Source organism: Petaurus breviceps, unplaced genomic scaffold (genome assembly GCF_028583685.1).
Source record: "Petaurus breviceps papuanus isolate PSGF00001 unplaced genomic scaffold, PetGlider_PUasm1.0 103, whole genome shotgun sequence".
NCBI lineage: Eukaryota > Metazoa > Chordata > Mammalia > Diprotodontia > Petauridae > Petaurus > Petaurus breviceps.
The window spans coordinates 3410148-3436652 of NW_027185588.1; the positions used below are offsets into that span (position 1 = coordinate 3410148).

The 26505-nt window shown below is 45.1% G+C and overlaps 1 protein-coding gene and 1 pseudogene across 1 annotated transcript in view; both read left to right on the forward strand.

The window, feature by feature from the left end:
- Positions 1 to 13750, forward strand: part of MYO1F (myosin IF) — a 43399-nt gene extending 29649 nt beyond the window's left edge. Inside the window, exons 15-28 of the mRNA XM_069096546.1 lie at positions 763 to 848; positions 1291 to 1372; positions 3321 to 3427; positions 3623 to 3721; positions 3970 to 4114; positions 5009 to 5123; positions 5241 to 5410; positions 6155 to 6300; positions 7543 to 7689; positions 8487 to 8635; positions 8871 to 8948; positions 10700 to 10904; positions 11180 to 11349; positions 12996 to 13750. Coding sequence (XP_068952647.1) covers positions 763 to 848; positions 1291 to 1372; positions 3321 to 3427; positions 3623 to 3721; positions 3970 to 4114; positions 5009 to 5123; positions 5241 to 5410; positions 6155 to 6300; positions 7543 to 7689; positions 8487 to 8635; positions 8871 to 8948; positions 10700 to 10904; positions 11180 to 11349; positions 12996 to 13072 — 1776 coding nt within the window. The 3' untranslated portion in view covers positions 13073 to 13750. The remainder of the gene's footprint in view (positions 1 to 762; positions 849 to 1290; positions 1373 to 3320; positions 3428 to 3622; positions 3722 to 3969; positions 4115 to 5008; positions 5124 to 5240; positions 5411 to 6154; positions 6301 to 7542; positions 7690 to 8486; positions 8636 to 8870; positions 8949 to 10699; positions 10905 to 11179; positions 11350 to 12995) is intronic.
- Positions 13751 to 24449: 10699 nt separating this feature from the next.
- LOC138141661 (sodium/potassium-transporting ATPase subunit beta-1-interacting protein 4 pseudogene) lies at positions 24450 to 26161 on the forward strand (annotated as a pseudogene).
- Positions 26162 to 26505: the final 344 nt, after the last annotated feature.

The following is a 26505-nucleotide window of genomic DNA, read 5'->3' on the forward strand; positions in this document are numbered from 1 at the left end:
TATTTGATAAATCAAATTTATTTGGATGGGATTATGCCCTTCATCCTTCTGCCCCTGCCCAACCACCAGCTGTACCCTCAGGCCTGCCATCCCCACTAGGGTACAATGGGAAGATCAGTTTGATTTGGAGTCAGAGAGGACCCCAATTTAGGCCCCAGCCTGTGTGACATGAGGCAAGTCAATTCCCCCATCTGGATCTCAGTCTGCTCATCTATAAAATGGGCATAGCTTCACTAATGACCTCCGAGGGCCATCATCAGGGAAGTGTTCTCTATGGTTCTATGTAACTGTGTTCTATTATTTTGAGAGAGACTGGTATGATTGAAGGTTGGACTCAAAGTCAGAAGGCCAGGTCGACACTCCCCAGCTATAGTAACCCTGGCCTAATGACTTCCTCTGTCTGGTCTGGGTCTTAACTTCCTCTTCTATCAAACAGGGGAACCAGGAATTGCCCCATCACTTCTCTCATTGGGCTGTGAGGGAACTGCTTTGTAGAGGGCTAGATGGGGGCGGATAAAGATCTTTCTGGACTATGGACACCATGTGCACTTCCAGCCCTGGGGCCATGTCAAGGTGCCCCCTAGACCTACAGGGACCTATCTCTCCACTGGAAAATCCTCATATTCTGGGAATCGAGAGGTCTCCGAGCCTCTCCCACTGCCTTCCCCCTTCTCTAGGATCCCAGCAGCCCCCAAGCTCCGACTGCACCTGTGCCAGGGCTCCCTTCCTTGCTCAGGGCCTCCCTGCTTCTTCCTTGCTCAGGTCTCCTATGATGTCAGTGGTTTCTGTGAACGAAACCGAGATGTCCTCTTCTCAGACCTCATCGAGCTTATGCAGAGCAGTGAACAGTGAGTAGAAGCTGTGAGGACTGAGGGGGCAGACAGGGAGCCAGGACAGGCTGAGGACTGAGAATAGTGCAGGGTGGTGGGCAAGGACAAGGAACTGGTAAAAGGCTGAGGCCTTGGAAGTAGAAGGGAGAGGAACAGGGACAGGGAACCAGAACAGGCTGAAAGATAGGTGGGATGGGGAGAGTCAGGAAAAGACAGGGAGTTAGGGAAAGGTCCTTATATTCATAGAAACTCAAAATTCAAATAAGTCTTAGAAATCATCTCATTCAATCCACATGCTTACCAGAGGAGAAAACCTAAGCCCAGAGCAGGTAGAGGATTTACCCAGAATTACACAAATGAGTCAGGGGCAGAGTGGGAACCCTTGGAAGGAGGAGGGCCAGGAGCTGGGAGGGAATAGACTTGCACACTGTCCCAAGCCCACCTGAGTGTGCCTCCACAGTGCCTTCATTCAAATGCTCTTCCCGGAGAGGTTGGACTCAGAGAAGAAGGGCCGGCCCAGCACTGCAGGTTCCAAGATCAAGGTAAGAGCCCAGGGCTCCCCCTGGCCTATATCTCTCATCTAGGCCCTGGGCTATGTCTCTCACCTGAAGCAATGTCTCTATCTTCTTTTCCACAAATCCAACTTTCTCTCCTCATGTTGGCAGTGATCTCCCGCCAGCCATGGTTGGAGTTATTCATCCTAACCAGAGAAGCCAGCTCCCAATCTTCCCAGATAATAGTAGCAGTAGTAACTCATATTCAATAATAATGGTAATAGTAACAACATTCATAAAATCCTTTAATGCCTGCAAAGTTCAAATTCATGACAAGCATGATCTCCTAATAACAGCCCAGAATGGTAGGTATTACAGGTCATTTTTATCCCAGTTTACAGATGGGGAAACCGAGGCTCAGAGACAGTAAGGGATGACCAGCTAATGCCATTTGTCATTTGCCTACAGGTAGTAAGTATCAGAGCCAGGATCATAACTCCTTCTAGGAAGGTCGAAGGGAGAAGAGGGCAGGGGGATGGTGAGGGGCCTCAAGTCGCACATCACCAGGACTGAGTGGGAGAACTGGGGATGTTTAGTTAGCAAAGAGGACTTAGGAGGGAAAGTATGGAAAGCAAACTATTTCCAGGCATTCAAAGTGCCTTCCCAGGAATGGGGGATTAGGGAAGGGGAAGGGAATAAGCATTTAAGTGCCTACTACAGCTTTACAAATATCCCCTTTAATACTCACAACAACCCTGAGAAGGAGGTACTATTGTTAGTTATTTCCATTTTACAGTCAAGAAAACTGAGACAAACAGAGGTTAGGTGACCTACCCAGGGTCACACAGCCAATTAGTGTCTGAGGCTGGATTTTAACTCAGGTCCTCCTGACTCCAGGCCTGGACACTCTATCCAGCCATTTAGCTGCTGGCCTGGGCCTCAAGGGAAGAATGAGGAGCAGTTGAGAAGACATTATAAAGTAGATTTGGGCATGCTGAAAGGAAAGAAGTCCCTGAAAGCGGAATGAGCCATACAGATCACCTCTTGTTAGGGGTTAGCAAAGGAGATTCTTGCTCAGGGCTTGCACTAGATGGCCCTGAGGTCTCTTCGAACCCGAGGTTCTGTCATTCCCCCATGCGGGTTTCACCAGATAACTGAGATGCCCCAGGTGTGTCTATCCCCTGGTTTTGTAACATTGTCATCACTACCCCAGATACTTCTGCTTAGGAAGATTTCATCCCCGGCCTAATCTGGGGGCCTGGAACTTAATGTGCTCCTGAGCTTGACTGTCCTCCCCCCAGTATGACTCCAGCATCTCTGAATTTAAGGCTGGCCAAACACAGTCATGCACAGGGGTTAACCCCAAGACAGAAAGGGACCGAGCAGAGGCTCATCTTCTCTGCATCCAGAGCTAATGCCTGGAAAGCAATGTATTTGCTCCTCCCCATTCCGAACCTCAAGCTTCCCCCTTCATAAACTCCAGGGGTATATCTCCTTCCCTGTGTGACCTCAGCCCATCAGTGGGGCTCTATCCTTGTTTGTACTGGCTCAGTGAGGCCTCTGTGAGATGGGACCAGGGCTGAGCACTGGTATTCAGTGGGAACTTGCCTCCTCTGTCCCTGGGAAGGGCTTTCTCCATATAGAAGACAGGGAAGGCATTTCCTCACACCTCCTCTTTGTATCTCTGTCTCTCTGCCATGTTTCTACATGTCTGACACTTGTCTCTGCAGCTCTCCCATGTCAGGTCAAGAAGCATTTACTAAGTGTTTTCTATGTACCAGGCACTGTGCTAAATGCTCAGACTTTAAATACAAGCAGAAAGAAAGACAGTCCCTGCCCTCAGGAAGCTGAGATTCTAGTGGAGGAAGAACACACGCCGTATCTCTCTTTCCCTCTCTATCTTCTAGCTCTGTATCATGTGATGTGGGGGCCCATGGAGGGAAGGTATGAAGTAGGCCCTCGGTCCAGTCTCTCACCTCTATCTCTGTCTTTTCAGAGGCAGGCCAATGACCTGGTAGACACTCTGAAGAAGTGTACGCCCCACTACATCCGATGCATTAAACCCAATGAGACCAAAAGGCCCCATGACTGGGAGGAAAGCAGGTGAGTGACCCACCAAACCCCCTGCCCTGGCCAGGATCACCATCATCTTCTTGACCCACAATGCCCTGTGGTGCACTGACCTCCTCACCCACTTAACTCCCAGGCTCCTTACACTGACCATTTCCCCATGGCCCTGCTCCCCCCAAGCTGAGCCATTCCATGTACTGACTTTCCCTGACCCTGGATGGACCCCAGGGTGAAACATCAGGTGGAGTATCTGGGTCTGAAAGAAAACATCCGCGTCCGCCGTGCTGGCTTTGCATACCGCCGTGTTTTCTCCAAGTTCCTGCAGAGGTGAGGGGCTGGCCCTGACCCCCATTCTCAATGTTTAGCCCACAGGGACATCTTCATAAATGGCTTTTCATTCATTAATTCATTACACGGTGGATGTCCTAGGCCCTCCAGCCCATGGGCCCCAAGCCCCGCCTCCTGGTACAAAGATGGGCATGCCTCAGATGGAATGGGGGGGTGGGTTATAGGGTGAGGCTGGGGCCATCCCTCAGGCCCAATGGCCAGCCTGTCCCTCACGCCCACACCTCCAGGTATGCCATCCTGACTCCAGAGACCTGGCCACGGTGGCACGGCGACGAACGTCAGGGAGTGCAGCACCTGCTCCGATCTGTCAACATGGACCCCGACCAGTACCAAATGGGACGCTCCAAGGTCTTCATCAAAAACCCAGAGTCGGTAAGTGTGTGTGTGTACAGTAAGGGCGTCTCAGCCCTTGGCCCAATGCCTGGACCATAGTGGGCATGACTTATGAGTGATTGTTGTGCACGTGAGACCTGCAGGTGTGTGAAATGTGTGATCCATGTCAGTCAGTCAATAAACACTCAGAAAGGGCCTACTATGTGCCAGGAACCCCCTGCCTGAGAGGAGCTCATAGTCTAATGAACATGTGAACCCTTGTAACCTGTGTGCAGTCACACACATAACCTGCCACACAGTTCACACTTGTAATCATACGTGACTGTGAGTCTCCATGCATATACACACAGCGTGGGTAATCTTTGTGATCTGCATAGGGCCCATGTGTAGCTTAAATGTGATAGTAGCAATGGACATTTGTTGTTGTTCAGTCATTTCAGTTGTGTCTGACTCTGTGACCCCATCTGGGATTTTCTGGAGTGGTTTGGCATTTCCTCATTCAGTTCATTTTACAGAGGAAGAAACTGAGGCAATCAGGGTTAACTGACTTGCCCAGGGTCACACAGCTAATGAGTATATGAGGCTGGATTTGAACTCAGGTCTTCCTGACTCCAGGCCAGCACTCTGCCCACTGTGCCACCTGGCTACCCAGGATCTCCTATTTACTGGACAGTCACTTTAACCAACTAAGCCACAGAGACATTTAATCACATGGGGAATTAAGTAGAGGGCACAGCAGGCTAGAGAGGGGAAGAAATGGGAGGGTGGCTATGTTTGGGGGATGGAGGAATGGGATGGTTCAAAGTAGAAAGTGGGGGATCCCAGCTTGGACCCCCTGCCTGCTGGAGAGAGGCAATCTTTGGCCCTTCCTGAATGGGTTGGGGCTGCTGCTGGCCTATCTCCCTCAGGCCCTTGCCCTCTCTCTCCCCCAAGCTCTTCCTCCTGGAAGAAATGAGAGAACGCAAGTTTGATGGCTTTGCCCGCACCATCCAGAAAGCCTGGAGGCGCCATGTGGCTGTGAGAAGATATGAACAGATGCGAGAGGAAGGTGAGCCATGGGGGAAATGGGGACAGATGTGGACAGACACTCACGGGATGGGGGAATTGAGGGCCCTGAGCCCTGTGGGCCCTAAGCCTTGAGATCCTGCATCCTGGTCCCCCATAGCCTCCAACATCCTATTAAACAAGAAGGAAAGGAGAAGGAACAGCATCAACAGAAACTTTGTGGGTGACTACCTGGGGCTGGAGTCAAGGCCTGAGCTTCGCCAGTTTCTGACCAAGCGTGAGCGTGTAGACTTCGCAGATTCCATCACCAAGTATGACCGGCGCTTCAAGGTGAGGACAGCCCTGCTCAAGCCCTGGGTCAGACCCATGAAAGGAGCCCTGGTGATCCAGGACTTCCACCTCCAAAACACAAGTGCTGACCACCAAATCCATGTGGGCTCATTGTGTGCTGGCCTCCCAAATCCCTTCCAGACCCACAGCCACCCAAGCAGTCCCTGCCACCACTGCCAGGGCCAGCTCCCAACACCCATATAGACTCAGGTGTCCCACTTATACATCCCCCCCACTCTAATTCCCCTTCTGAAAGTCCCCCAATGCAGAAGGCCTAAGCTCAAATCCCAAATCATTTATAGCCTCTGACTTTGGGGGAGTCACCTGATCTCAAAGGAACTCAGTTTCCTTATCTGTAAGATGAGGGGATTTGACTCAATGGCCTCTGAAGCTCCTTCCAGCTCTAAATCTGTGAGCATATGAGCTTCTAAGCCCTGCTCCCCCCAGGCCCAGAGGTCCCCATAATAACAACAACTCACATTTGTGCAGGACTTTTTAAAAGAATTACAAGATACCTTTCCTCCACAACATCCCTAGACTTTAAGTCTTAACTAGACTTTAATTATTAATATCCCTGTTTTACAGATGAGATCACTGAGGTTGAGGGATGTAAACTAACTTTTCCATGGCCATCCACCTAGGTCTCCTTAGGTCTCTCTCTACTGAATTGTCTCCATACAGTTCTCAGGTAGCCCCAGCCCCTCCCTATGCCCACACCAATGCAATACCCGTTCTTTCCCACAGCCCATCAAGAGGGACCTAATTCTGACTCCTAAGTATGTGTATGTGATCGGGCGGGAGAAAGTAAAGAAGGGTCCAGAAAAGGGACAGATTCAAGAGGTTTTGAAGAAGAAAATAGAAATCCAGGCCCTCCGGGGGGTCTCCCTCAGGTAAGCTCAGCTGTTCAGTGACCCATCCATTCATTCATTTGCCCACATCTCTTACCTACCCTCTTCCTACTGCCTGGAATCTTTCTGCAGCCCAGGGATACGTACTTCAGGTGAGGAGAACACTGGAGAGCTCTAGAGTCAGTCATCAGCACAATGGTTAGAGCACTGGGCCTGGTGTCAGGAAAACCTGAGTTCAAATATGGCCTCAGACACTAGTTGAATGACCTTGTATAAGTCACTTTAACTGGGAGGTAGTAATAGCACCCACCTTACATGATTGTGGTGAAGATCAGATATTTGTGAAGTACTTGGCTCATAACAGCTGCTTATAAATGCTTATGCATGCAGTATGTCCTATAGAAATGCTTATTCCCTTCCTGCCCACCCATTCACCCAAGATTAATGAGATTAATCCAAACCCTACCCATCAGTCACTGTCTACTTGGTATTGACCTATCTCTGTACATGTTGTCTCTCAGATAGAATGTGGGCTCTTAGAGGATAAGAATTAGCACCTAATCCAATGCCTGGCTTAAGTAGGCACTCAATATATGTTGATTGATAATTGATGGATTCCCTGGCCTGGGAAATATTCACTCAGGCACAAGAGGAGGAGGAGTGGTAATATAGTAGCAGTAGCAGCAGTAGCAGTAGCAGTAGTAGTAGTAGTAGTAGTAGTAGTAGTAGTAGTAGCAGTAATAGCAGTAGTAGTAGTAGTAGTGGTAGTAGTAGTAGCAATGTTAATGATAAATGCCGCCTGGTGGAGAGAGACAGTTCTTCTCATTGAGGTCTTCAAGCAAAATTAAGATGCAAAAAGATGCACCATTTGCCAGGTCTTTTCCAGAGAGGATTATTGGTCAAGTCTGGGTTGGACTAGAAGGGCTTCTGTGGTCCCTTCCAGCTTCTAGAATCTGTGAATAACAATAATAATTACAATAACAATAGCTCCCTTTTAAGGTTTACAAAAAGCTTTCCTCAAAGTCACCCAGAGAGGGCAGCAGTGGAAGTGTTATTGACCTGGGTCTACTCAAGGCAAAAAGGAGGCTCTGAGAAGGTCTGGAACTGGATTCAGATCCGGGAGTCCTGACTGGGTCTGGCACTGCTTTGACCATACCAAGCTGAAGCAAATTCACAGTTCCAGCCACTAGGAAGACAGGAGTCTTCTGTGCCCATCTCAGCGCTCAGCGCCTGCCCTGTGCCCTTCAATTCCCCTCAATCCCTTGTCTTTCTGCCTCCTTCCAGCACCAGGCAGGATGACTTCTTCATCCTCCATGAGGTCGGGGCAGACAGCTTCCTGGAGAGTGTTTTCAAGACAGAGCTCATCAGTCTCCTGTGCAAGCGTTTCCAGGAGCTTACTCACAACATCCTGACCCTGACCTTCGATGACACGTAGGGAGGGGTGGGGAGGGCAGTTGGGGCTGGCTCTGGGACCCCTGCTGGATCACCAAAGATAACCCTGTCCAATCCTTTCCTATTTGGGATTTGGTGCAATAGGGAGGGCACCAGACTAGGAGCTGGGAGGACCCAGGTTCATATCCTGCCTCAGACACTTACTACCTTTCTTCCTCAGTTTCCTCATCTACAAAATGGGAGTGGGGGTTAAACTTGATGGCTTCTATTGTCCCTCCTTCCAACACTAAATCTATGATCCTGTCAATGATAATAATAATAATGTTTCTTCCTTTATCTGAGCCCATATTTTATAAACCATCATTACTCATCCCCTGAATTAGCAACGAGGACAGTCATTTTCAAGAAAAATGACTTTTACAAGCGACAAGGCAGCTGGATGGTACAGGGATAAAGCGCTGGGTCTGGAAACAGGAAGACCTGATTTCAAATCTAGCCTCAGAGACTTAGCACCTACCTGTGTGACCCTGGGCAAGTCACTTAACTTCTGTTTGTCTCTTGTCTCTTGTTTCTTCAACTGTAAGATAGGGATGATAATAACACCTACTCCCCAAGATTGTTGCAAGGAGTAAATGAGAGAATAGTTCAAAGTGCTAGGCTCTGTGCACGACACACAGTAGGCACTTAAGAAAGCCTATCTTCTCTCTTCTCCCCCTCCCCACCTCTTGGGTCTCTGAACATGGCAAGGAGCACAGCAAAGGGGATGGGAAGGGTGGAGCAGGACGGGGCAGAGGCTACCTGGGTCTCTCTCCCTGACTTCCTTATCCCTCTGTCAGACTACAGTTCCGGGTAAAGAAGGAAGGCTGGGGTGGAGGAGGATCCCGGACCATCACCTTCTCCCGAGGTCCAGGAGAGTTGGCCACGCTCAAAGCCAGTGGCAAGACCCTGATGGTCAGCATCAGCGATGGGCTTCCTAAGAACTCCAGTGAGTATCTGGGGGGAGCAAGGCGAGGCTGGGCCAAACAGAGAGCAGAGGCTGAGGGACACAGAGGGCAGGGGATGTGGAGCATCTGGGGGAAGAGGGAGAGGGCCAAGAGGAGACGCCCCCTGCCCCTGACAAGGATAAGCATCTTCAGCTGCTACCTTCTCACAGGCAGGTCAGGGTGAGGGGACAGAGCATCCTGGGTCACTTTGTTGAGCTGTGCTCCTTTCCCCTGCAGAACCAACAAAGAAAGGCCCTCCACAGGGCCAGAGGAGGAGGCCAGCACCAGCCCGAGCAGCCCCAGCTCCCTCCAGAGGTGAGGACCCTGTGGCTTCCCCTAGTCTGGCCTTGGCAGGGCATCATCTGAGCTACATCAGCCTCAGCCCCCTCCTTGCTAGGCATCCTTCTCTCTAGCACAGTCCACCCTCCCCCCAGGATCTATCCTGCTGCTGCTGACCCAATTATCCCCCTCTCCCATCACTCTGTCCTCAGAGATGAAGAGAATCTCAGAATAGGGCTGAACCTTAGAGAACACTGAGTGTAACCCCATTATGCTACAAATGGGGAATGGAAACTCAAAGAGAACTGGTGATCCACGGTCGTATAGAGAGCTGAAATTTGAACACAAATCCCATGGTCTGGCCAACATACTATAAGTCTAGTGCCCTCATTTTACAGGTGATAAAACAGGCCCAAAGAGGTGACCTATCTAAGGTCATCTTGTAAATGGCAGAGCCAGGATTTCAACCCAGGTCCCCAGACTCCAAGGCCAGTGCTTTTTGTACCACATCACACAAATAAATACTTTCTTCTAATTTTGACCTTGTGGTGGTCCATGAGAGATAAGAATAACAGCTCCCATTTCTGTTGTACTCAAAGACTTCCAGAACGCTTTCCTCATGACAGACAACCTTGTGAGCCAGGTAGCACAAATATTACCACCTCTACTTTCTAGACGAGGAAACCGAGAATTACAAGTGTTAAGTGATTTCTAGGATCATTCAGCTAGCGTTAGACAGAGCCAGGGTTTGAGCCCCCTTCTTTACTACACCAATAATAGTAATAACCAGTCAGCATGGCCTAGCAGAGAGAGGGCTGGCCTCAGAATCTGGAAGACCTGGGGCCTCCGCCACATACTAACTGTGAAACCCCTGAGCAAGTAATGTAACTTCTTCATGAAATAGGCAACTTTCTAAGACCATAGGGTACAATGTGCCTGAATTTCTTAAACCAATGAGATCACAGATTTGGACTGAAAAATAAAACAAAACAACCACCATCTCCTATTTCTAGAGAGCTAAATGTTTACAAAGGAAAACCACCAATTTTTCTTCCCAACATTCCTGTCATCTAGGCCAGGGGTGGCCTTCTAGGTCCTTAAGTATGGCCCTTTGAATCCATGAAGTTTGGATTCAGTCCAAGGGATGCACTTGAAGACCTAGAAGGTCCCATATGGCCTCGAGATCCAGGCTCACCACTCCTGATAGGCAGTGTGAATGAGGGACTGCAGACCTGAAGAGGTCAGGGGACGAGCTATGAAAAGCCTCCTTGGCAGCGCTGGCCCGTAAGCAGAGCCTCTAAGGAAGGCAGTGATATGGGCCAAGGAAGCAGAGGCATCTGCTGGGAGCACTCTCTTCTCCCCTACTCCACACTTCCGAATCTATCAGCATCATTTCTATTCTCTCCTCCGTCGAGAAATAATATATATAATAGATATACATAATATATAATATACATATAAATATATAATATATAATGATATATAAACAGAAATAATAATTCACCTTCAAGTCAGCATTAAATCCAATTCACTCCAAAGTCAAGACCTCCCCCTCCTGATGTCACTGGTCCTCTTCGAGAATGACATGACTCAGACTTTCTTCTAACTCTGTCTTGGGTTTCTTTCCTCTTCTCCAAGCCTTCAGAAGCTGGCTCAGGTTCCCACAGTGTTGAATGGCCCCTAAATCTGTTTTGTGGCTTGTAGTCCTGTTGAGTATATCCAATGACCCCGTAGTTTCCCACTCTCCCATTCCTTTTCCTTGCCCTTAGCACTTTCTCTTTTTGCAGGGCCAATTCAGAATAGGGCACCCCACATGGCCCGTGGTGGCCCCTCACCCCTGGAGCAGATATCGATGGGGAGCGGCCCACGGTCACAGCGGGGACCGCCAGCCACAGCACTGGGGAGTAGTGGGAGCAGCCGAAGACCCCACAAACGACCTCCGTCTGAGCAAAACATGGAGTTCCTCAATGTGCCTGATCAGGGGATGGCCGGGTAGGTTCCTGGGTCACTCCCAAAGAGTGACATTTAAAAACATTTAAACACACTCCCTACTCTATGCCTAGGGACTTCTGGAGTGGAATCAGGGAGGGATCAGAGGGACAGGGTAGCCCCAGGTAACTCCCCAGGAAAAACATCCCCTTGCTGACTCTCTCATGGTCCCATGGATACCATACTACTTCTTGGTGGGTGGAGGTACCACTATCCAGAGGAGTCCCTCCCCTATTTTGCTGCCTCCCACAAGCAGCCTGGCATCTGTGCCCCCACAGGATGCAGCGAAAGCGAAGCATTGGGCAGAGGCCTCTGCCAGGTGTGGGACGGCCCAAACCTCAGCCCCGAATTCCAGGGCCACGTTGCCGTGCCCTTTATCAGTATGTGGGCCAGGATGTGGATGAGTTGAGCTTCAACGTCAATGAGGTCATCGAGATCCTACTGGAGGGTACGTAGGCACTGGTGAAGTCTCTAGGTGGGCATCCATCCACTCATTGGTTCCCATCCCCTCAGAACCATAAAGGGGCTCTTGTCTCCAAGATGATGTTTCTCAGGGGGCAGACTCACAGATAAGTAATAATAGCCTCCAGGAATTTTAGAACTGGGAGGAGCCTTAGAGACCATCTACTTCGGCTCCATGGCCCAGTGGACAGATCCCTGGGCCTGGAGTCAGGAAGACCTGTGTACAATTCTAGCCTCAGATACTTATTAACTGTGTGCCCTGTACTGTTAACACCAAGGAAAGGCAACTTCCCAAGGTTCAGAATACCAGCATGGGTGCTCTCCATTTTATTCAGTGACCAACCAAGAACAGAGAAGATCAAAACATGACATCATTCAAAATACAGCATTTACTAAATGTGATTAAATAATCTCCAAGGACTACCCCACCCCAGGACCTTCCACTCATTCAATCAATTACAAAGTTCCTGGTCTAAATACTTCTCCACCTCTAGGCTATACCTTCATTTAGTCCACCACAAAGCCCCTCTTCTCAAATGGAGATTAGTTTCCAAACATAAGTAAAGTACCTTCATTTGTCAATCACAGGACACAAAAAGGTCAAAAGTTCCCTACCCCTGGATCTCAATTGAATCTACCCCAGAGTTACATCAAGTTTAAACACAGCACTTAATACCCAAATGGAGGTCTTTTCTTCATCTTGACACGAGGCAAGTTCTCAGCAATCTTAGTTCCTGGGGAGACAAGGCTTAGCAAGGCCACAAGATAAATTGCCAGTCCCTTCATTAATTCATCTTCTGTCTGCAGGACAGTCTCCAGACCCCTGCAACAACAGCACTGTCCTTCACCAGTGGACAGTATTAACTCTCTGTCTGCAGGACAGTCTCAGGGCTTCTTAGCGAACATCCAGGTTCCAGGACTTCTTCAACAAGACTGTCTTTCACCAGTGGACAAATCTGGCAAAAGAACATCAAAACAGACAGACAAAGTACCAGCAAAACAGCCATGTCTCCTCAGTCCTTGGCAGCTCAGGGGGCAGGTCTCAAAAGTCCAGGGCAATTCAAAGCGGCCACCAGCAATTCTCTTAGTCTCTCTCCCTCCACGAGGTGCTGCTTCCAAAAAAGTTCTTCTGACTCTCTCTTGTCTCTCCAAATCTACGTCACCAGCTCCTCCCAGTTCAGGACTTTCTTTTCACATCAACAAGTCCATCTCACAGATGGGATTAACAAGCTCTGGGTTTTAACACAATCAATTTGAAAACCAAGCCAATACAGGGGAATCTTTAATTGCCATTACTATCACATCCCCCTGGACAAGTCACTTAACTTCTGTCTGCCTCAGTTTCCTCAGCAGGATGCTGGGGAGATCAGATGATATACAGTGTCTGGCATGTAGTAAGTGCTTAATAAAATGTTCCCTTCTTTCCCACCTACTTCAACCCTCTCATTTTACAGAAAAGGAAAATGAGGCATGGAGAGGGAAAGAAACTTGACTAGAGTCACACAACTTATCAGAAGATGAGTCAGAAAAGACAAATGCACATAAATAGTCATGAGGCATCTGCTCAAAAGGCTGGACTAAATACCCAGATAGGGGCTCACTCTGACCTTTGTCTCTTTTTCTCCTTTGCAGATCCATCAGGCTGGTGGAAAGGCCGCCTGCATGGCCAGGAGGGCCTTTTCCCTGGAAACTATGTGGAAAAGATCTAAGACCCCAGGAATTCTGGGAGTCAGAATGGAATTCTTTCTAGCCCTTCACATCTGCCCCATCTCTGCTCCAAACTTCTTCTAGGGGAGCTGAGACCTCCATCTTGTCTCATCCCATCACACTTCTCAGAAGTCTGGCAGCTATGGGGGCAGCTCAAGATTTTTCCATGAGGAGCAGGGTCCTACAACAGGAAATCCCTCCTCCCCTATTGACTCCTGCCCTCTTTCCCAGCTCTCCCCAGCAGGAGTCAAGTACCTGTCCTTCCTCATGGAGGAGGAGCAGGACAGGCAGGATAGACCTCTTCCTGACCAGACCCTTCTAGGCGGAGAGTTGGGGGTTGGGAGAGAAAAGAGAGACCAAAGACAAAGGACTGGACTGGAAAGCCTCTGCCTGGGTTTACTCCAAAGAAGAACTCAGAAACAATGTCTCTACTAACAGACAGAACAGAGTTTGGTGTCTTCCTTCACAGGTGATACAGCAGGTAGCTTGAAGTCACAAAGACCTGAGTTCAAAGCCTGCCTCAGATACTTCCTAGCTGTGTGACCCTGAACAAGTCTTTTAACCTCTGTTTGCCTCAGTTTCCTCATCTGTAAAATGGGGATAATAACAACACCTACCTCCCAGATTGGTTCTGAGGATCTAATAAGAATTGTATTATAAAGTGCTTTGCAAACCTTAAAGTGTTATTTGAATATCAATTATCCTGATGACAATGCCATATATATGACAATGCCATATATCCCAAGCCCCAGACTACCCACACTCAAGACCATGGCAGGGGCCTTAGAGATCATCAAGCTCAAATTTCTCATGCTACAGATGGGGAAGTTGAGACCCAAAAAGGGAAAGGGACTTGCCCAAGGTCATCTAGCACATCACTGGCAGAGCCTGGATTTTAATTTGGTTCTCTTATCTCTAAACAGTGTTTTCCCATCCTACAACTCAGCAAGATACTGCCTTTATTTCTTTGGGGTAAGTCCCTTCTGTTTTGGGGGCTTTTTCCCATTTGAAGGGTACTAGACTCAATGTCCTATAAGATCCCTTTCAACTTTAATCCTATGAACCTCTGAATGTCTATAGATCATTTAGATTTACAAAGTATTTACCTTAAAAGTTGGTGGCCTAACCATAGTAGTCCATGGGGGTCACTCCACCATAGAACCCTCATTTAGCTACACCAAATTCTAGGTATTTTAGAGGTCAGGATCATTGCTAAACCTTTGCTCACGAGCCCCCACCAGCATACTTCACTTTTTACCAGTCAGTCAGATGACACAGTTAATAACAAAGGAATTAAATAGAAAATAAAGTGATAAAACATTGTTCCCTTCCACCATGAGATCACTCTCCCACAAATACATACATACGTACACACATACATACATACACATATATGATTCAGAAAAAGAGTGGGCTTTCACAGGAATTACATGTGGAATATTCATACATGGGGAATATATGACCACACTGGGGAATGCAGGGTACCTAAGTAAAGGAAGGGAAGGATTTATTAAGCGCTTAACTAGGTATAAAGCACTGTGCTAAATACATGGGATACAAATAGAAAAATAAGATATTCCCTCATGTTAAGCTCACACTTTAATGGTGGAAACAACACATATGGAAGGCTTTAGCCAGAAACCAAATGGAAAAGCCCCATGGTCCTTAGACTGCAGCAGCAAAACAGATGTTGATGCGTCTTTAATGTCATTTCCACTTACAAAAAATATCACTTCCTGATGTTGAGCCATCTGACAGTGCCAAGGACTCTGGTAGCAAGAACTTTCTCTTCTGGGTCTTCAATGGCTGTGACTATATCCACTGCCAGACCTGACTACATCTCCCCAAAAGGGCTAGACACACACACACAGGGAATGCAGGACCAAGGAACATATTCCTAGAAGGGAAATTCATGCCTTTGACACTCCAAAGCCACCATCTTTTCCTACTGGTGTGATTACACTGCTCCCTGGTGGACAGGTACCCCTCCAGGCTCTGCTTTAGGCTGTTCTTTGCCAGGTGCTAATCTCTGCTCTAGTTGTCCCTGTTGCCAATTTTCAGTCACCTTGGTTCTTGGTTTTCCTCCAGAAATAGTGTGATTAATAAAGCTTTCTTAAGCAAAGAAGACGCAGCTTTCTTCAAGCAGTAATTGCTGTGAAACTTTCATCCCGCTTCTCAGTCAATGGAGATGAAACTGTGGTCAGCAGAGCTAAACAAGAAGGTAGGCCCAGGCTGCCATTAGGTCAATGCTTTGAATTCCTCTGTTAACTGCTTCTCTTCCAAATTCCCCTCACTTCTCTCCATTATCATTTTTTAAATTAATATTTGATTTCCTCCTCCCCAGTTACATGTAAAACAATTTTTAACATTTTTTTTTTAGTTTTGAGTTCCAAATTCTTTCCCTTCTTCTCTCCCCTCCTCCCTCCCTGAGACAGTAAGGAATCTAATAGAGGTTATACATGTGCGATCATTTAAAATACTTCCATATTAGTCATTTTTTGCAAGAAGACTCAAGCAGGAAGGAAAGAAAGAAGAGAGAAGGAAGAAAGGAAGGAAGGAAGGAAGGAAGAAGGAAGGAAGAGAAAATAACATGCCTCAGTCTGTATTCAGACAACATCAATTCTTTTTTCTGGAAGAGGATAGCATTTTTCATCATGAATCCTTTGAGATTGTATTTGATCATTGTACTGTTGAGAAATAGCTAAGTCATTTACAATTTTTCTTGGTACAATATTGCTGTTACAATGTACAATGTTCTCCTGATTCTACTCCCTTCACTTCATTATCAGTTCATGTAAGTCTTCCCAGGTTTTTCTAAAATCATCCAGCTTGTCATTTTTTGTCATTTCTTCTAAGGAAACTTTTACCCTCACTCCAGAAAAGCATTTCTGTTTTATGCAAAACAGCAATTGCTGTGTTGGCCATAGAATTCTGAGGCACTGTGACTTTTTGTCCTGTTTTGTCCAGCAAGAATACAGCCTTTTCTCTCCCTCCAGCCTCTCTACAATCATTCTTCTCATTTTACATCTGGGGAAACTGAGGCCCAGGAAATATGATTTGCCCAAGGCCAAATGGGTAATTAAGTGACAGAGCCAGGACCTGAATCCAGATTTCCTGACACAAAATCTATTGTGCTATTTTTACCCTCACCAAATAGAAGAGCTTAGATTTTATACCGTTAGAAAGAGGGAGTCATTAAAAGTTCTTGAAAGGCGGCTAGGTGGCTCAGTGAATAGAGCACTGGCCCTGAAGTCAGGAAGACCTGAGTTCAAATCCGGCCTCAGACACAACACACTTATTAGCCATGTGACTTTGGGCAAGTCACTTGACCCCAATTGCCCTCAAAAGATAGATAGATAGGTAGATAGATAGATAGACAGACAGACAGACAGACAGACAGACAGACAGACAGACAGATAGATAGATAGATAGATAGATAGATAAATGAAAGTTCTTGAGAGGGGAAGTGACCTTATTTATTAAGAAACTGCTGATTTACAAAAGTTTAATCTGGCTTTCTGGAAAAGGAAATGATAAACCACTCCAGTATCTTTGCCAAGAAAACCTCATGGTGACAGCATTGGTGTGCTGTAGTCCACAGGATCAGCAAGAGTTGGACATGTGAACAACTGAACAAGAAATCTGACTTTGGAAAAAAGGAGAGAATAGAGGCAAGAAGGCCAGGGAGGAAGCTAGTATAAGAGAACAAGGGAGCTGGTCTAGACTGGGGTGGGAACCATAAGGAAAGAGGGGAAGGAATGGATGTATTGATTGGTTTATTCATTAGGCATACTCATTAATTATGAAGCAGGTGCAGACAACTGTGCTGGATGCTAGAGAAAATAGAAATTTAGATAAGGCAAAATTCTTGGCATCATGAAGTTCACTGTCTAGTAGGAGAATAAGATATAAACACAGGTACCTCTAATGCAGAGTATTATATTCTAAATTTATCAGAGAGGCACAAACAGCAAAGTCTGAAGGCAGAAGTTTTAGTGGAAAATGATGGGAACCTGGAGAAGAAATTGCCACTCCATCTTAGAATTTGTAATAAAGAAGAAGAGGGGAGATTATGGAAAGAGGGTGCATTAGGACTTAGAGGAGCCCAGATCACACTCAGACAACCCCAGTGTAAAAGCTGTAAAAATAGACCAGGCAGAACAATGATAAATAAAGCAAGAAGGATTCAACTACAAACTCCTCCATCCAGTGCTGTACAAAAACTGCCATAATTCTATAGAAACTCTGAGGGAAGACAAACCATGAGACGTGGAAGATGAAGAGTAAAGTAATCTGGGTCCACAACAGGAGACAGGTTCAGAGCCATACCCAGCATAGGGTGAAGCCAGAGCCCTGGCTGCAGCAGGAAATACAGCCCAGCATCCAGGCAGCCCATGCCCAGTCTGGCACCAAACAGCCTAGGTCTGAACCACAGAAAGAAACAAGACCAGACAGTTTCTGTAAAAAGCAGAGCATAGTCTTGGCCACCACACTCAAGATCAAACAGGTCTGCCCATACCATCCAAGTGTATGTGGAAATAGAGTTTGAACCAAGCACAATCCCCCAGTCCAAATGCCAAACACAATGAAGAAATGAACTGAGAAAAGACCAAGGGGCAAACCTGAAAGAGTCCAAGTCCAAGTATCAGTTCAGAGAAAAAAAATATCTTCCCCACAAAGACTACAAGAGCATTTGGGAAGAAATGAAACAAGAGCTACAAAGTAGAATAGCTAGGGAGGAAACAACAGCAAAGAGAATTCATGTCCTATAACAGATAGTGGTAATCCTAGCCCAAGAATTGGACTCTCTGAAAATCAGAATGGGACAATAAGACAAAAAAAATCACAACTCTGTGAGACAATAAGAAGTGTTAAAGTGACTCCAAAAGACTGAAACAGTTAAAGAAAATGTAAGGTGTGTATCATTAAAAAGAGAACTAGGGGTGGCTAGGTAGCACAGTGAGTAAAGCGCCGGCCCTGGAGTCAGGAGGACCCAAGTTTGGTTGGGGCCTCAGATACTTAACACACACAAAAAAAACACTAGCCGTGTAACCTTGGGCAAGTTACTTAATCCCAATTGCCCTCCAAAAGGAAAAAAAAAAAGAACTAACTGTTGGAAAACAGGTCAAAGAGAAAAAATAAGAAATTAAGATAAATTTTAAAATTATAAGAAAAAAACAAAGCTTGGATACATTTCAGGAAATCATAAATGAAAACTGTCCAGATCTCTTAGAACCAGAGGGCAAAGTGAAAAGAGAAAGAATCCACTGGTCATCTCCTGAAGGAAACTTTAAAATGAAAATCCCTAAGAACATCATAGTCAAAATCCAACATTTACAGATCAAAAGAAAAAAATTACCATAAATAGCCAAGAAGAGGAGAGAAAATCTAGGAACAGTTTGAAAGGTACCATGAGTTTGGGGAGGTCATTTTTTTTTGGTTTTTGGTTTTTTTGCTTCTTTGAAGGGGGGAGGACAGGGCAATTGGGGTTAAGAGACTTGCCCAAGGTCTCACGGCTAGCATGTGTTAAGTGTCTTAGGTCAAATTCGAACTCAGGTCCTCCTGACTCCAGAGCCAGTACTCTATTCACTGCGCCACCTAGCCATCCCTAAGGGGAGGTCAGGTTTTAAAGGGTTCAAAGAAGGGATAGGTAGGATCCTATATACTAAAAATCTATAAGAGAAAGTCCAGGAAGTATGAGAAGTCCTAAGGGATCTAATTTTGCAGGAACAAAGTGAAACAATTCTGGTGTGGAGGAAAAGAAAAAATATCTAAAAATGTATATGTAGACATACAGGGAATTTACTCAACAACAGATTTTTAGAGACACAGAACACAGAAGCAATGCAATAGAGGATGGGCCCAAAAGCATGTCTCAGTCTTGTAAGCATGTCAGGAGTACAAAAACTCAGAATGAGCTGAGGCTGATGAACCAAACTGAAGACAAGAAAAGGTAGCTTTTAGTCCTAGTTGGGGAAAGGGGAGATCAAAGGATTTATAGGACCACTGATCAGAGTGAATAGGACCATACTTAGGGTCCACTGAGAGAAGACAGAGTCATGCAACTTGTCAGTCAATAAACATTTATTTAGTACCTACTACACGCAGGTACTGTGCTAAGTGCTAGGCCACAAACAAAAATAAAGACAGTCCTTTCCCTCCAGGAGTTGGCAATCTAACAGGTGAAGACATCCAGCAAAAGGAAACTGAAAAAGGGTGGGAGGAGAAGGTAAAATGAAAAGTTGGTGGCAAATGGGAAGACTGTGTTGAGGCCTCTGCTTAAACAGAGGCCCTGGAGCTCACGGCCCTGACTCCCAGTCAAAGGGCAGAGGGTACTAAAGACATAGTGGTATCAAGTAGATTCAAGCTTGCAGTATAATGAGGTTTCCCAACTTTTATTTTGTTTTTATTTCTACTGCTGAGGAGAATGGCTAAGAGGGAAGTGATATCCAAGATAAGTTAGGAGATAGAGCTAAGGTGAGGTCACCAGGCCCAGATGAACTCCAACTTTGGGCATAGAAGGAAATGATGATGTTGAAGCCCTGCCAGTGATCTTCAAAAGCTAGCAAAGAGTATAAACAATGACCTGATATTGAAAAATCAAAGAGACTGAAATCTACAAACTACAGATTCATAAGCTTGCTTTCAATCACTGACAAAATTCCAGAACAGAATACTTAAGTTAGTGAACAATTCAAAAATGAAGCAAAGATCACAAAGTCAATATGGCATTAATTTTATTTCTTTTTTTTTTTTACAAGGTTACTAAACTGGTAGCTAGGAGGAATGCTGTAGGTGGGTCTGTCTATATTTTACCAAAACATATATCAGCCTCTTGTCTTGCTGAAAAGTCATATGGAAAAGACAGTTACAGTTTGGGGCATTTAGAACTAATTTGAGGCATTTAGATCTAGTCAAATGGCCAGAGCCAAAGAGTAGTCATTAATGGTCCCATATCATCTTGGAAGGAGGTCTCCAGTAGATTGCTCTAGAGATCTGTTCTTGGACCTAAGCTGTTTAACATTGCTGTCAATTTTTTTTTTTAAAGCAATCAGGGTTAAGTAACTTGCTCAAGGTTACAAGGCCAGTTATTTCTGGGTGTGGTGCTAAGTATCCAAGCCCAGATTTGATCCCCAGGTCATCCCGACACTGGAACCTGTGTACTTACTCACTGAGCCACCTGGCTGCCCCTAAGCAATTGGGGTTAAATAACTTGCTCAAGGTTACATGGCCAGGTGTTTCTGGGTGTGTAATAAGTGTCTGAGCTCGGATTCGATCCCCAGGTCATCCCAACACTGGAGCCGGTGATCTTACTGGCTGTGCTACCTGGCCGCCTCTCATTGCTGTCAATGTTGGATAAAACTAAAGATAACATGCTGAAATCTGCAGATGACAAAGCTGAGAGGGATAATTAACACACTAGACAAAAGACAGGGACTATCTTTTGCCTCTTTTTGTATTTCCAGTGTTTAGTATATACTATGTGTTTGACAAATATTTATTGATTGTACAACAGAGTCAGTATTCAAAGTAATCTTGATGGCCTAGAATTTTAGGCCAAGTCCAACAAAGTGAAAAGTAGTAGCGATAAATGTAAAGTCTTGTATTGGTTTCCAAAAAATCAATTTCACAAGATAGGAATGGCATGGCTAGGCAGAGATTGGTCTAAAAAACATCTGAGTTTTAATGGACAGCAAGCTCAACAGCTGAAGTAGGTGGTTCAGTTTAGGACATCATTATTTTATTAAGGACACTGACAGACTGGAGGGAGTCCAGTCTGAGCAATCAGAATGGGAACAGGTTTTCATTTCATGCTCTTAGAGGATTGGTTGAAGAAGTTGGGGATGTTTAGCCTGAGAAGAGAGGACTGGGGGAATGTGATAACTGTCTGAGTATTTCAAGAGCTGCTATGGGGAAGAAGCATTAAGCTTGTTTTGTTTAGCCCTAGAAGGCAGAACCAGAAGCAGTTGGATGAAAGAGATGATTTTAGGACTGACGTAAGGAAAAATTTCCTAATGATTAGAGCTGTCCAAAAATGGAATCGGTTGCCTCAGGGAACAGTGGGTTCTCCTATTATTAGAGGTTTTCCAGCAAAGGCTAGATGACCATTTGACAGGCATATTACAGTAGGTATTAGAGTATGGGTTATAGTTGCTAATACTCTCTCCCACCTCAAATTATTTTGTATTTGTTTAGCTGTTTCCAGATGGTGCTGAAGTTCCTTCACAGTTCTAAAATTCCATGATAACCATAATAAAAAAAATAATACATGACAAGGACATTGAAAGACTGCTCTGGCATAATACATAGATAGGTACTCATCTTAGATTCTAGTTCTCTGCCACCATAAAAAGAGCTGCTATGAATGTTTTTGCACATATGGGTCTCTTTTCTCTTTCATTGATACCTTTAGGGTATACATTTAGCAATGGTCAGGTAGCTAGGTGGCATAGTGGATAGAGTGCCTGGTCCGGAGTTAGGAAGACTCATCTTCCTGAGTTCAAATCCAGATTCAGACACTTACTAACTATGTGATCCTGGGCAAGTCACTTAATCCAGTTTATCTTAGTTTCTTCACCTGTAAAGAAGGAAATGGCAAACCACTCCAATATCTTTGCCAAGAAAACCCCAAATGGGGTCAGGAAGAGTTAGACACAACTACAACAACTAGTGGTAGTAAGCTGAGTCAAAAGGTATGTTCAGTTTAGTAACTTTTGAGGGTATAGTTTCAAATTGCTCTCCAGAATGACTGCACCAATTCTCAGCTTAACAACAGTGCATTAATGCGTCTGCTTTCCCACAGCCCCTCCAGCATTGGTCGCTTTCTTTTTAAGTCATCTTTGCCAACCTGACAGGTGTGTTTCTCTTTGTTCTTAAAAAGTTCCTAGTTCATTACTCCTTTCCATTTCTTCCATGAGGCCACGATCAAAAACATTACTGAGACTTGGGAGTGGACCTCACCATGAAGGATGGAGATCCAAAACAGAGATGAGAGGTTTTCCTATTTTAGTAACTTTAGAATATATTCTCCATCATACTCCTGGATCTATATTGAAACTGGGGGCCACAGGTACCAGCTCTAGTGGTAGGATCCAGTACCAGCATACCCCTGAGTAGTTTGTAGGTCAGTATACTACCACTGCCTTGGTAGTAGTTCGAAATAGTCTATACTGCCCAACTGATTAACTAGTTCATTAAACATTGGAAGCTTTTTTACTGAAGTACTGGACACAACCACCAAGATATCTATGTCCAGTCCATCCCTCCGACCCTAATTCATATCCTCACTGCCTCTCATCTAGACTATTGCATTAGCCACCTAACTGGCCTCCCTGCCCAAAGCTTTTCCCACCTCTGATTCTTTTGCACAGTTTCTAAATTAATATTCCCCAAATACTGGTCTGATCAGATCACTGCCCTGCTCTAAAGCCATAAATGGCTGTTTATTTTTACTAGTATATAATTCAGACTCCTCAATGTGGCATCAAAAACCTTCCACGTTATCCCACAGCATCTTTCTATTCTTATTTCACATTTCTCCCCCTTTACTCAGTGTCTCAGTCAAACTTGATTACCAACTTGATTATTCCTGAACTCAACATTCCATCTCCCATCTCAATGTTTTCTTTTAAGCCTCCCCCCTCCCGCCCCTTCAGAATGATAATTTTTCTTTCAGCTCCACTGTAAACTGACCCTAACCCCTTGTTGCTAATGCTCTCTCCCACCCCAAGCTATTTTGTATTTTAGCTGTTTTTATATTGCATCTCTTAGTAGAATATAATCTTCTTGAGGGCTAGGACTGTTTGTTTTCTGTCTTTGTATCTCTAGCTCTTGGCCCACTGTCTTCTACAGAGTAGCTATCTGTTGAATTGAATTGGACCTATTTTCCAGAGAGGGTCAGGAGAGGAAAGGTTCAGTTTATGAGTGAGAAACAAGGTAAGATTAATGAAGAACAATCAGAAACACAGTGCCCTATTCAGAAGGGGTTACATGTATCTTTGGAGTAAGAAAGAAAAATTGAACAAGAAAGAGAACATAAATTCATTTGATTATAGAATACTAATAGTAGCTAATTTGTTCTTTTCTGGAAACCTCTCAGAGTTTTTCCTTATCTAGTTAGAGTAGGCATCTGTCTCTTCAGAGAACAAGAAGAGAGTAGTGTCGTGGTACTCAAGGAAGAAGGAAGAGTCCAGGAGACGGCTGAGAGTGTCAAAAGCTATGGAAGGGCCTTGGAGTCAGGAGGACCTGAATTCAAATCCGGCCTCAGACACTTGACACACTTACTAGCCGTGTGACTTTGGGCAAGTCACTTAACCCCAGTTGCCCTCCAAAAGGAAAAAAAAAGCTATGGAAGGGTCGAGGAGTAAGAAAACTGAGAAAAGGTCACCAGATTCATCAGTTAAAAGATGACTGGCTAACCTCCGAGAAAGCAGTTTCGGTAAAGTGATGGTGTTAGAAGCCAAGTTGCAAAGACTTGGAAAATGGAAGCAGTCAACTCAAAAAGATTGAAAGGGAAAGGGAAAGAAGTATAGGAAGACAGTGAGAAAGCTGCTGACATATATTCCAAGCCAGATACCAAAGAGAAAGAATTCATTTCCCTGTCCTGGACCCCTTGAACATCATGGTGAAGCCTCTGGGCCACTTCTCAGAATAAGATTTTTAAGTGCACAAAATAGAACACATAGGATTACAAAGGAAACCAAATATATTAGGGGCACCCACATGGTGTTGGACTTACCTGAGCTCAAATGGTACATCTTCAAATATTAACTAGCTGTGTGATCCAGGGCAAGTCACTACCTTTCTCAGCCTCAGTTTCCTCATCTGTAAAATGGAGATATTAATAGTTCCTACCTCACAGGGTTGTTGTAAAGATCAAATGAGGTAACATATGTGTTTTCCAAACCTTAAGACATTATAAATGCTAGCTATTATTATTATATTAAAATATAGCCATCATAATGTTTTTTAAGAACAAGTTCTTATAAAAATGAGCAATGCTTTAGACATAAAGGGTAATGCCATGGGTAAATCAGGGGAATATGGAATAGTTTACCTGTCAGATCTACAAATAAAGAAAAGAATTCAAAGGGGCGGCCAGGTGGCTCAGCGAGTAAGAGCACCGGCTCCAGTGTCGGGATGACCTGGGGATCAAATCTGGGCTCAGATACTTAGCACCACACCTAGAAATAACTGGCTGTGTAACCTTGAGCAAGTTACTTAACCCCAAATGCTTTAAAAAAAAAAAAAGAATTCAAAACCAAAGTAGAGATAGAGAGCATTACAAGATGTTAAATGATTAATTGTGATTATATTAAATTTAAAAGGTTTTATCAGCACACTGAGCTGGGGCTGGCAGCTAGCAGCAGCAGCACCAGCACCAGCAGCAGCACATAGGAACTTGGGCCGAGTCAAGCAGCCCAGTGCGTACCCGAACCATGGAATGCTGCACTGGCCGCTGCATGCTTATTTTCCTCTGCACTTTACAGCTGCTTGCTGCATTAGAGAGACAAGTATTCGATTTCCTGTGATATGAATGGGCTCCCATCCTGGCCAATTTTCTTCACATCATAATTGTCATCCTGGGTTTCTTTGGAACCATTCAGTATAGACCTCGATACATTGTGGTGTATGCAGTGTGGACAGCTATCTGGGTCACTTGGAACATCTTCATTATCTGTTTTTACTTGGAGGTGGGAGGACTTTCAAAGGACAGTGAGCTTCTGACCTTCAATATTTCCCAGCAGCAATCATGGTGGAGTGAGAATGGGCCAGGCTGTGTCCAGAAGGAAGCCCTGGCAGCTGGGATTGCAGGCTTGGACAGTCAGTCCTACGTCTCTGTGATTGGCTGTACTCTGGAGTATCGGTACATTAAGGTCATGCACAGCTCCTTCCAGATCCTATGCCTGTTACGTTGTCGGTGTCTTTACAGAGGAAGAAGATAGCTTTGATCTCATTGGTGGATTTGATCCATTTCCTCTCTACCATGTCAATGAAAAGTCCTCCAACCTATTATTCAAGCAGACATACCTGCCTTCGTAAGTGAAGAAGAGGATGTTGTACCAGTGCTCAGCAAAGAAGGGTGCCTTCCTATCATGAGGAGACTCTGGGTCTGAAGAATTCATCCCATCTTACTCCTTAACACAATGAATGTACTACACACGGCTAGGCCATTTCTGTTTTAAGTCTGAGTCCTCATCTCCACCCCAAGTGTCCTAGGACCCTGGGCCTTTAACCTGCCTTGCCTCAGGTCTGGTTTCAAAAACTATAGCCTGGAAGGCCTCACCTCCTCCCCCCTCCAACTCCTGCCCATCTGGGGTCCCCTGGCCCACAGAGAGAGGCATGGTCATGACCCAGCTGCAGATGCTACTTTTTTTGTAATTTTCTTTAGAAAAAAAAAAAGCAAAAACCAAAACAGAAATCACACATGTATGTACTCGCAGCTGCTCCTACCCCATGGCTCATGTCACATGGGATGCTATCTGCATCAGTGGAGCAAAGCTGATGAACTCTGTGTGTTGTAGTGATCCCTCCCGCGACCCTTTGAGGTACAGCAGATACCCCAGGCCTCTGGGATAAGTTTGTTATCTTTATTCCATGACCTCCGAGCTCCGAGCTCTGAGCTCAAAGTGGAGAAGCAGGGTAGCGAAAGAGATGGCAGAGACAGGGGAGGTATATGTGTATAGATATAAATATACATATATAAATATGTACGTACACACATGCTAATGGAATATCTTTCATGAGCCTTGGTCATCGAGTGAACAATTAAATTCAATTATCAAATGCCAAAATAAAAAAAATTTTAAAGGTTTTACACAAACAAAACCAATGAAACAGAGATTAGAAGGTAAGTAGAGGGGCGGCTAGGTGAGTAAAGTGCCGCCCTCAGAATCAGGAGGACCTGAGTTTGGTTCCGGCCTCAGACGCAACACCCACACACACACACACACACACACAAAAACTAGCTGAGTAACCTTGGGCAAGTTACTTAACCCCAATTGCCCTCCAAAAGGCAAAAAAAAAAAAAAGAAGGTAAATAAAAAGTTGGGGAATTTAATAGCAAATGTCTCTGATAAAGGCTTTATCTCTCAAATATATAAAGGACTGAGTCAAATGTAAAAGAATATAAATCATTCCTCAATTAATAATGGTCAAAGGATATTAACAGTCAGTTTCCAGATGAAATCAAAGCTATCTATACTCATATGAAAAAATGCTCTAAATCACTATTGATTAGAGGAATGCAAATTAAAGGGCTATAAAACGGTGCATACTCTTTGACCCAGCAACATCAATAGCAGCTCTATTTGTGGTGGCAAAGAAGTGGAAATTAAGGGAATACTCATCAATAGGGGAATGACTGAACAAGTTGTGCTACATGATTGCAATGGAATACTATTGTGCTATAAGAAATAATGAACAAGATGTTCTC